General features: G+C 28.1%; 3 protein-coding genes across 5 annotated transcripts; 2 read left to right on the forward strand and 1 right to left on the reverse strand.

Moving 5' to 3' along the window:
• The first annotated feature begins 1,145 nt into the window (after window positions 1-1,145).
• Ndufb2 (NADH dehydrogenase (ubiquinone) 1 beta subcomplex, 2, 8kDa) lies at window positions 1,146-4,613 on the forward strand. Of its 2 annotated transcripts, none has more exons than XM_089076203.1 (4): window positions 1,146-1,336; window positions 1,795-1,918; window positions 2,711-2,833; window positions 3,818-4,613. In XM_089076203.1, exons 1-3 carry the CDS (start codon window positions 1,227-1,229, stop codon window positions 2,804-2,806), a joined length of 330 nt encoding a protein of 109 aa, XP_088932329.1. In that variant the 5' UTR covers window positions 1,146-1,226; the 3' UTR covers window positions 2,807-2,833; window positions 3,818-4,613. The 2 variants fall into 2 exon arrangements, with proteins under 2 accessions (XP_088932329.1, XP_011639077.2); XM_011640775.3 differs by having other exon boundaries at window positions 4,322-4,613.
• On the reverse strand, window positions 3,086-6,839 carry LOC105428442 (aldehyde dehydrogenase 1A1). 2 transcript variants are annotated; one of them, XM_011640776.2, is made up of 9 exons: window positions 6,711-6,839; window positions 6,249-6,353; window positions 5,088-5,189; window positions 4,843-5,008; window positions 4,275-4,579; window positions 4,071-4,173; window positions 3,472-3,979; window positions 3,319-3,393; window positions 3,086-3,249 (listed from the first exon to the last, which is right to left on the reverse strand). In XM_011640776.2, the coding sequence occupies exons 1-9, from the start codon at window positions 6,741-6,743 to the stop codon at window positions 3,180-3,182; spliced, it is 1,467 nt and encodes a 488-aa protein (XP_011639078.2). In that variant the 5' UTR covers window positions 6,744-6,839; the 3' UTR covers window positions 3,086-3,179. The 2 variants fall into 2 exon arrangements, with proteins under 2 accessions (XP_011639078.2, XP_088932328.1); XM_089076202.1 differs by lacking the exon at window positions 6,711-6,839 and having other exon boundaries at window positions 4,843-5,001; window positions 6,249-6,288.
• A 1-nt stretch (window position 6,840) lies between these two features.
• Tektin-A (Tektin A) lies at window positions 6,841-10,915 on the forward strand. The gene is made up of 7 exons (XM_089076201.1): window positions 6,841-8,312; window positions 8,600-8,883; window positions 9,129-9,438; window positions 9,510-9,724; window positions 9,962-10,184; window positions 10,268-10,422; window positions 10,510-10,915. The coding sequence occupies exons 1-7, from the start codon at window positions 8,241-8,243 to the stop codon at window positions 10,721-10,723; spliced, it is 1,473 nt and encodes a 490-aa protein (XP_088932327.1). The 5' UTR covers window positions 6,841-8,240; the 3' UTR covers window positions 10,724-10,915.
• The last annotated feature ends 792 nt before the right edge of the window (window positions 10,916-11,707 follow it).

Consider the following 11,707-nt stretch of genomic DNA (forward strand, 5'->3'; position numbering starts at 1 on the left):
AAACGCAGTGACTGCCGATTACTATATAGTTAAGTTTTTTCACTTATGATGTGTTTAAAGACGGCACAATTTATTTAACTCGTATGTGTATAATATAAAGAACATTTAACATCTCGAGCAGCACTATTAGTTGGTAGAATGTTAGCTAGACGTTAGCCACTGTTGGTGCGACGTTGGCAATGATTCGCCGATTAATTTGTGCTACTCGAGATACTAATTCTACGATTACACGAAGTTCACTTGATAAAACTATTGCATCTATGCAATAAATACTGTACCAGCGCATAACATGCCAATTGGCTGACACTTTTTTTAGCGCTTCCGATGCTGTACATTGTATTTTTATAATTAAAATTTCTTAATTAAAGTTCCAACTCAAATGTGAGAATAATTTTGATGGATCATGGGTGCATAAATAATATTAAACTGCCAATACCGAAATTCAAATGATGACGTCTCTTACAGAAATTTAATTTAATACTGGCCAATATAATACTGAAAATTACTTATTTTGAATATTAAAAACACTGTTGTTTCTTTAGATATTGATTAATTATAATTAATCAATATCTTCCATTATTAAATTTCTATAAGGGATAACAGCAATTATGTACGACATTTAATGCATTACAACAAACATTTGATATTTTATAGAGTAAATATGGAGTATAAGACTCTTCTGATTTTCTTGTACTTTTATAAATTTCTGTCTATTTTCATGCGTAAAATATATTCTGAAAAAAAAAAGTTGTTCAAATCCCGTTTCTTTATTTTCCATTTTTGACGTCAGTCAAAAATTAAAAAAGATAAGATAAGATAGAAAACGATAATTTAATGATAACTTTATCTGCATATTTATCATATTCTTTGCTTTAATTAATTAAAAACAAATTACTTTCTTATATAATTTAAATTATAGTAGAGAATAATTCGTGATTTAAAATTTATACCTTTTATTCTCTTTATATGAATTAAAGTTCAAATATCAAAAAACTTTGAAATTAAAAAAAATCTTTTCACTATCTTTACGCGCATTACGATTTACTTTTGGACGATAATAACTGCAAAAAAATAAGTCGACAGCTTGAATACTCCACGACATAGCGACATAACTGATCGCGACATCTATTGACATTGCGATTTTCGAGCTATCGAATGCATAACCTTTCAGAAGTGTGGCTCGTGCAACTTCATGAGGATCATTTGGTGGTAACAATTTAGTAACGATGATTACTTCACGAGGATTGAACTTATTAAAAATTGTATATAGAAGTAATCAAAGTAAAATCGGCATAAATGCGGCGACGAATCTTCGTCCCGTTAGATTGTCTCATGGGTAAATAAAATTATTATATAACTCTGTGTTAGGTTAGGTCTCTAATATTTTGCTGTTATTGTTCAATAGATCAAGTACATCTCATTACGTGATCATATAAGAGCTCCTGTCAAAAGGAATATGTTATATAACTTAATTCTTTTCTATAAAGTGATTATTATAATTTATTATATAGATTATGTTCCACTATTTTGCTTATTATTCAATATCAAGTCTAGATTTGTTTTTTAAAACTGTGAAATAATGTATATTTATTGTATTTAAAATGAAATAAATATATGTTTGAAATTTAATGAAAGAAAATAAATTTTAGTGCAGTCCAATACAGGAACAAAAAATAGGTTTTATACCTCATTATACTATCATATGAGAACTCTTGTTAAAAGGGATGTCCTATATAATAATTAAGTAATTTTTGCAAAGTTATCATTATAATTTACTGAATTTTTTCTTATCAGTCATGGAGTATATCGTGATATCCCACCAGAAGACAAGACATGGGTATATGCAGCTGAAGTTATGGGAGGAATTATGTGGTGGTGGATATTATGGCATTTCTGGCATGATTTTGGGCACATTGTTGTAAGTATTATAAACAAAGATGTTAATTTTCTATTAAAGTTTGGCCTCTGGCGTTACATAGTAAACTATATATCGTTGGAAATATGTGACCTAGTAAAGTACGAGTATCAAAAGTCAAACTCAATATTTTTTATACAAGTATCACTTCTAGCCCTCCAAAGTTCACTACTGGAAATACCCATGTATGTGCCTATACATGCTCATAGGCGCATGGAAAACATACATACTGATATATTTGCTTCTCCTAAATATAATACAATTATGATTCATGTGTTATAATACATAGATTGTTATTACAAGATTATCAGCTATGATTTATATATATTATGATATATAGACCATTATTGCAAGATTATCAGCTATCCTTCTGGATCACTCAGATTGTTTTGCTTCATCCTGAGTTCCCTCGAATTCGTCAATTATATATGTATATAATGATGTACATACATATAATATAACACACACACACATACACACATGATATACATATTATTATGTATATATTATATATGTATATGTTATATATGTATGATTGTATATGTATGTTTTCCATGCATCTATGGGCATCTCCAGTAGTGAATTTTGGAGGACCAGAAGTGGTATTTATATCAAAAATATTAAGTTTGGACTTACTCGATATTTGTATTCTACTAGGACACATCTTTCCAACAATATATAATTTACTATGTAATGCCGCGAGTCAAAATAAATATCCTTTTTCCAGATTTTTATTTATTTCTAATATCATAATCTAATATCATAAATCCTAACATGAAAAATGTTTTTGTTTAGGGAGAATTTCCATATCCAGATCCATCCCAATGGACAGATGAAGAATTAGGAATACCTCCTGATGATTATTCTGAACCTGCAGTTCATACATTATAGATAATTCTACAACAATGTTATGTGAAGGTAAAAAATATATTTATCATTATATCAAAATAAGAATTTCCAAATTTTAATATTCAAATGGTAGAATAAAAAAATTATATCTAAAGCTTTAAAACATAACTATTTTTTTGTCCTTATTTATAACCTTATGTTACATATGTAATCACATAATTTTTTATATATAACTAAGATGTGTGTAAATATTTATATATAATATGTTTTTTTAAAACAATTTCCTAATTTTACATCATGAATAATAAATTGCATATGTCGTTTCATTAATATTCTGTTATAAAAGTTTTATTTAAGATAATTATAAGAAAAGTAAAATGATAATTAAAAAATTGTATTTCAGGCAACTTGTATATTAATTTCCTCTTGTGATACTGATAGAAACTGTTTTGATCTCGAGATATTCCTTCAAGCCTTCTTCTCCCCTAAAAAAGAAGTTATAAATTCAACAACATACTATTTAGATCAGTCCAGTTTAATCAATTATTACTTACAATTCACGTCCTATACCAGATTGTTTGAATCCACCAAATGGTGTTTGGGGTGTAATAGCATCATAACAATTTACCCTAAAAATTATTGATAGAAATAATTATTACTAATAATATATATTAGAAAGTATTATCATATATATTCTGTCTGCATACCAAACACTACCCGCTTCTACAGCTTGAGCAAATTCTAAAGCTTTATTAATATCTTTAGTAATTACACCGGAAGCCAGACCATAGTTAGTGCTATTGGCACGTTCGATTACTTCATCCATAGTATCAAATTTCAAAATTGTTTGAACCGGGCCGAAAATTTCTTCTTTGGCAATTCTCATGTCATCGGTTACATTTGAGAAAACTGTAGGCTGTACAAAATAGCCAATATCACCCTTGCGATTTCCACCAGCTTCCACAACAGCGCCTTGCTGTTTACCCGAATTGATTAATCCAATAACTTTGTCGAACATCTCTTGATCAATCTGTGGACCCTGATCTGTTTTAGAGTCGAATGGATCTCCCACTTTCCTATCAAGCGCCAACTGTTTAGCATGCTTTACGAATTCATCATATATCTTAGAATGTACGAATGTTCGTGATCCTGCGCAACAATTTTGTCCATGATTGGCAAATATCGCATTAGATGCAATTTTCGCAGCTTCTTTCACTGTAAATAGATGGTGATATAAATAAAAATAATTATCAAAATATTAATAAAATATACTTTAAAATGCCAAACTATTCTCACAATAACATACCATCAACATCATCGAAAACAACAAGTGGGCTCTTGCCACCTAATTCAAGACTGACACGCTTAAGATTACTTTTACCAGCAGCTATCATTATAGCATGTCCAACCTAGAAAAGGAATATAATTTATATCATAATGTCTAATTTATATCATAATGTCATATCTATTTTTTTATAATAATATACATTGCAAAAATATATGTAAATACCTCTGTGGATCCAGTAAAAGCAACTTTACGAATTTCTGGATGTTCAGCAATAGCTGCGCCAGCAGTTGAACCGTAACCTGGAATGACATTTACGACACCCGCTGGAAATCCTGCCTCCTTAGCCAGCGCTGCTGCATAAAGAGCAGTCAAAGGTGTTTGTTCCGCTGGCTTTAAGATCAAAGTGCATCCAGTAGCCAATGCAGGACCCCATTTCCAAACTAGCATCAAGAAGGGATAATTCCAAGGGATAATTTGTCCCACAACGCCAACTGGCTCTTTTCGTGTTAATGTAACATTGGTGTCGCCTAGTCGAATAATAAATAGAATTACGAATCGTTATTCAATCGTATTTCATATTATATCTTTACAGTGAAAAAATAATTGATGCGCGAAATTTAAATAAAGCATAATTTGCTGCATTATTATCTATTTAACTTATATTTAATTAATAAAATTTTTGATATTTATATAAAAAGATATATTGCAGATCAAAATCAAAATTATATTATAAATATAATCACATGCTTATATAATTATCTAAAAGTGACGATAACTTCAAAATAGACACCTGTTGGAATAGTAGTTCCAAGTATCTTATCACACCAGCCTGCATAATAATGAAGAGTAGCGATACTTGCTTCTATATCTTCAACAGCACTTGCATATGTTTTTCCATTATCAAGAGTTTCGAGTGTAGCAATATAATCTAAATCGCGCTTAACGAGATCTGCAAACTATTTTATTGATTTATATTTATTTATTGCGCAGTTAATATTTATTAGATATTAAAAGTTTAATGCAATAAAATTTTACTTTGTGCATAAGTTGTCCACGGACGTATGGATGCATAGTACGCCATTTCGAATTTCTATCAAAAGCTCGTTTAGCAGCTTCTACTGCTTTATCAACATCAGCCTAAAAACATATTTTTTTCTTTAAATTAGCCAATTAATTTCTTATGTAAAATAAGTTTCTCTTATTATTTTATAATACACATAATTTAATAACCTAATATGTAGGAACTTATTAATTTTTAACATTAAGTGTATTGATTATACGCAATTGATGTTCAAGACATTCTTTCTATTAAAGTTTTCTATAATTTTTCATATGTTTTTATACGGGAAACTCAAAAAAGAATTTAAAGTTTAGAAGACTTGTAATATTTACGAATAAAAATACTAAAATGCTTAACTAAAACATGCTTAATCCATAGTTCGAAGCAATTAACCTTGTTAGAGCTAAAACAATTTCATTGGTTTCAGTTTAAGTTATATATATTCTTCTATTCATGGTATATGAAGTGTAAAGGATTACGATACGATTTTTTTATTCTGAAAGATGTTTCAAGCATTCTATTTACCGAATACGTTTTCCATCTTTGTATCTATTAAGTGAAGCAAACAAATTCAGGATTTATGGAGTGCACAATTGTGTCATATAAAAAAATGATTATATAAAAAAATTGACATATATTATTATGTGTCTAAAAACATATCGTAATATTACATACATTTACACGTAAATATTATATATGTTTTCTACATATAAAAATATCAAATAGATAGTAGAACGCAAATATGATAAGATAATTCTTTATTACTCTGACTCCACAGATAGCAAATTATTTGTGCTTAACAAAATTGAGAATCATTTTCAATTTTTTCCAGTTTAATTTTCCAAATTATTAAATTATATAAATTTTTTATTTATTTCAATATTCATCTAAGTTCCAAATCCTTTGTCTAAATTATAGGAAACACAGAGGAATTTAATAAATTTTCAAATGCAGAAATTTTCTTTTAATATAATAAAAAATTTAAGTTTATGTAATTCTTTCTTTTTTCATTTAACTTTTTTTTTATTTAAAGCAAACAAAACTTTTATATTGATTTTTCGATAATTTTGAATTCTCATCTATAATTTTTCTAGTGCAATTATATTCTAGATACAATGATCTATAAAAAATATTACCTTATCCCCTTCAGAGATTTCAGCGATAACTGTACCATCGGAAGGATTTATTGTGGGAAATTTACGACCACTTACAGCATCCACAAATTCATTGTCAATGAATAGCTATAAAAAAAATTTGATATGATGAGATAAGAATAACATGCTAACTTAAAAAGTGCTAAGTTAAAAAATCATGACAAGGAATTGAAATGTCGGTAAATTTAAAAAATATTTTCGGTTTTATTTTTCCTTTTTTATAATTATTTTTTAATTTTAAATAAAATTTAAGATATTTTTATCAAATTCGCACATGCTTTTGTAATTATTTAAAATCAATTTAATTTTAAAATTGATTGTTTTTAAATAAATATTAAAAAGGATGCATACATGTATAATGTAAGGATTGTTTCAATTAAATTTTTTATTTAAGTATCAGTAATTCGTGCTGATTCTATAAAACAATGTAAAATATAAACTTACTTGAGTATATTTAATTTGCACTTGCTTTGCCATTCTCTTCTTTGTGATGTCTACACTCGACAACGGTTGGTGGCTAAATGACTTGGCACGGTGTTTATAGAGACTACCACATGACCATTCGTTGAAAGATTATTTCTGGAGCATATGATAAGATTGCATTGAACATCAACTTTGTCTGTCTATCCCTTTCGAATATTTCGATTGACTGAATATAAAGACTAGATAATATTATATTATGATATCAGTATATTATATATTAATGTAACAAACATGAAAATTTGAATATTAAATATTTATAATAACATATAAATATTTATAAGCATCGCTAATATATCGCAAATATTCATTATTTCAATGTTGATATTTTTATCTTTTTTTTTTTGTATACTTTATTTGCAATTGGTCATGATCAATACTTTCTAATTCTAAAAAAAATTTTTTTGTTATTTTATAATTCTTTATGTTTGTCTACAACATCTATCTAATGATTAAATCGTGCGATTTATTAGAATAATCAAATTATTTCTCAGTGACAGAGATGATACTACATATTCTATTTCTTCTCAAAATTCCACTAAATATAGAACTTTTTGATCTATTTTGATCTATTTTTAGAATATCGTATAAATAGCTTGTTAACTCTTTATCAAATTATCTCATATTTAATTATACCTAAGTAACACGCGATTGTCGCGATAAAGTCAAAATAATATATAATGTAATTTGTAAATTTTGATTGAAAGATGATACAGTTTCAATCAAAATGATATCATCTCGCTCTTCATATAATCGTAATAATCATGTATTGCTTGAGTATTATAATTATTGATTATAGAAAATTACTTTGGATTTAAAATTACTTTGGATTTTCTGTTTTCAATTTTTTAAATATACATTCAAATAAGAAAATTTTGTATTAAATAATAATATAATTAAATTGCTCGAATTTATAATCTGAGTATTGGCAAAGAGATGGAATATTTTCGTGCGTATCCAACTTTGATAGGATAACACCAGGTCATCAATATTTTTGTATGCAAATTACAGTATTACAAAATACTTATACGAATAACATGATAATATTTTAATAAACATTTAATCGAATCATTATTCTATTTTAAAAGGACACATTGATTATTACGTAATGAGATAATATTTTTATATTTTAATATAGATATTTATTTTTATATTAAAAACTAGATATTTAATAAATAATAGATATGTCTAAATATATGAACTTAGTCACTTATAAGTATTTCTCATTAAAGAGAAATTCTTTTGGCAGAAAGACAATACACTAGGTTAATTTAAATCATCTCTTCAAGAGAATGAAACGATTCGTCCAACTGTATGCGTATTAAATCGATAACTCAAGTTTACTAGACGTATTTCCGGGCAGTAGCTTAAATTCACAAAAATTTATATATTTTCTGTGAATATACAATTTAAATATATCACATATTTAGTACTCTTTTAAAATACGAATTATAAAACACGTTACATACATTACTTCGTTCATCTTTAGTCGAAATGTCTGACATTCTGGATGAATGTAATCATTCTGTCGATATCTCACAACATGTCGCGCAACAACAAAATGCGGTAAGTTTTTATGTTATTTATTTACATATGTACGTACCCCAATGTACGTGTTAATGACAATATCTTATTAACATCTTATTAACTGTATAAATAGGCTGTTTTTAGAGAAAAAAAAAAATATATATATATAGAAAAGTATATAAAAGTATATATAAAGTATATATATATATAGACAGACCATGCCGATGAACGTATAAAGAAAGAAAATTGTATTTATTTATTATATTATTCCACACATACACATACATACACAATTTATTGTTTTCATCCCCTAACAAATTTTGAAGCAATCGTGCTGTGCAATGGATCATGAAAATGGTTGCGGAGATATCGAAAAACCTCCGCTTTATTTACCTCAGCCCGAGGATGAATATCCATCAAAGCCGGAACACACAATGGGACCTCTTGGTCCATGGGCTACGGGCAGAATAACCTGTTCTTGCAAGGGTGGAATAACAGGTTTAAGACCAGTTGCAGATCGATATTCCGTCACTCGCTATGGACCGAGTGAATGGCGCGCGCACAATTTGAGTGTCTTTCAACAATCAAATGAGAAAATCTGCGATGCTCAGTACGTGATTTCATTAATTTGTTGTAATTTTCAATTATTTTGAAATCGCGGTTTTAGAATCTAATATGAGAAAGAATTTTGGAAAGAATTTCAAAATATTCTGTACAATAATTACGCATTGAAAGCTAAGCATTTATCCATAAATATGAAATCTAAAATAAAGACATAAGATAGTCTTAAATATTTTGGGTTTTGTGTTATCTCTGGGTATAATCTCATTGATTTATAAAAATGAATTTTTTTAGAGTTACAGCTACCGGTGCAAAGCAATGTGTGGAACAAGCATACACGGCAGCCGATAAAGTGCAATCGGAAACAACGGAACATTTAAAAACACGGGCCAACGTGGTATATCATTGGAAAGCGGAATTAGAAGAGGCGATTGCTGCTATTGCAGAAGAGATTGAATTATTAGAGACCGAACGTCGTCGTGTGCAGCGATCTTTGTCAGTATTACTCATTCCTATGTCGATCGCAAGCGAATTTCTACAATTACGCACCTCTCGTTTGGATTCGGATCTCGTTCGTGACAATGTTGAGAAACAACTTACGAAGGTTGAATCTCGAATTACTTGCCGTCATCAACTCCGTCTCCTTACGCTTTTTCAATTCATACTACGTTTTAGGAAATAGCGCTTTGTTCAGAAATACGAGATTTGCTAAACAAAACTTATGAAGAAATCGAAATGCAGATGGTTGAACTGAAGGCCGCGAAAGCTCGATTAGAGAATGATTGGTCTGATAAAATTCATACTTACAATATAGATTCCGTATGTGTAAATTTATCTAATGATTCTCCGCTCCTATTGTGGAAAGCAGGAGCTACAAGAGTCCCAACAGAGTAAGCGTTGCACTACTTTATATATGCGAGACATGAAACGAAAAAACATCGACAAAGAATAAATTTGAATATAAAAAATAGCGATGATAATTAATAGTAACAGTACACGAATCTAATCCGTGTAATCAGTTTTTCTTTCGTTTCGGAATAATATAACTTTGCTGTTTCCAATGGTATTTGTGATGTAATCACTTTGCATAATCGATATGTGTACATATTTTTCTTTCTTGTTTTTAGTCAGTCTTCTCCTACAAGTTACGAACACTTTACACGAGAAGCACTAGCTGCCAGCGAGACTACCAAATTGAGATCAATAAAATTAAGGTCCACTTTAAACGATATATACGCTAAGTCCATTAAAGATTTACATAACCAAGCGACTCGCGTTGACATTGCACTTGCTGAAAACATAAAACTCACACAAGATTGCCTTCAACAACTAGAAAAGGAATTACTTGGCGTAAGATCAGTAAACGTAATAAAAAAACAAAAGATGTAGAATTTTAGAAAAATCTTAATGCAAAAGAATATTTTTATTTTTAGTGTTTGCATCAATTAGCAAATACAGAAAAATTGATTGAAGAACTTCGAGATTCAACAAGAGGATTAAACAATGCCATGAAATTAGCACAGACGCGATTAGACAACAGATTGGATCGACGTAATGTTGAAAGTTGTCGAGATATACCTCAATTTGCGTAAGTCATTAAAGAAGAAAGATTATTTGGCAAATAGTATTAATGGAGTATTGCCAAAACAAACAAAAGAATATTTATTTTGTTTAGTCTTATTGAAGAAGTGAAATCACTTGGAGAACATACCACTGCTGTGTTGGCAGAATTAAAACATACTGAAGAATCTCAAGCAGAATTAGTCAAAGCAAGAGGTGTTCTTGAACATGAAATAATGGTAAAACGAAAGACTTTTTATATAGATAAGGAACGAGGTCTATTATTGCGTTCATTCTTCCCTTCTACTACAGAGTTATCCGGATTTTAATAAACTTGATATAAATAAGAAGAGAAATTATTTAACATTAAATATATCGATCAATTCTGTTTCATTAATTTATTTAATTTTTTATTATATATCTCTCTGAAATAAGAAATATTAATGTTATATCAATTAAATTTATATGGACTAAATCTATACATCTATACATTTCATATAATATATATTTTCTTTCCAAAATATACAGTCTTTTCATTAAATAAATGCTAATATTTGAAGAAATATGTGTTTTATGATTTTAAATGGTAACTCCTCTGCTGCGTTATATATTATTTTCTTATATTATGAATCAATATATAATTATTTCCTATATATTTATGTATTACTCTTTTACAACAAATTGTTGAGAATATAGTCATTGATATCATTATATTAAATAATATATACATTTTATATTTATATTTTATAATTTCTATTTTATAATTTTAGAATACTTTCTGCGATAATAATGTTTAATCAAAATTATGTATATTTTCTGTATTTATGTATAATAATGATATACACTTATAATGATATACACTTAATAATATACTTATTGTTATCTTTCATTTTACCTCTAAACATATATCTTGATGATAGTATTTTCATCAATAATCATTTTTTCTATGTACTTTCAGATTACTTCCTACACACACACACACACACACACACACACACACACACACACACACACACACACACACACACACACACACACACACACACACACACACACATATATATAAAGTAATTATTGGATATTGAAAGCAATTGTATTCATTATACTATAATATAAAACGCGTCATCAAACGTGCATGGTAATCTTTAAAATCTTTAAATTAATACGTTTAATAACTATTTGCTTTAATCATTTTAAAATATTATAAAACGTAGCAACTTTTATTTAAAATATTTTAAAACGTAGCAACTTTTATTTAAAAAAAATGTTAATAAGTTGAATATTATACAAATACAAATACAAAAACTTGTATA

Source organism: Pogonomyrmex barbatus, unplaced genomic scaffold (genome assembly GCF_055798465.1).
Source record: "Pogonomyrmex barbatus isolate J1 unplaced genomic scaffold, ASM5579846v1 scaffold2, whole genome shotgun sequence".
NCBI classification, from domain to species: Eukaryota; Metazoa; Arthropoda; class Insecta; order Hymenoptera; family Formicidae; genus Pogonomyrmex; species Pogonomyrmex barbatus.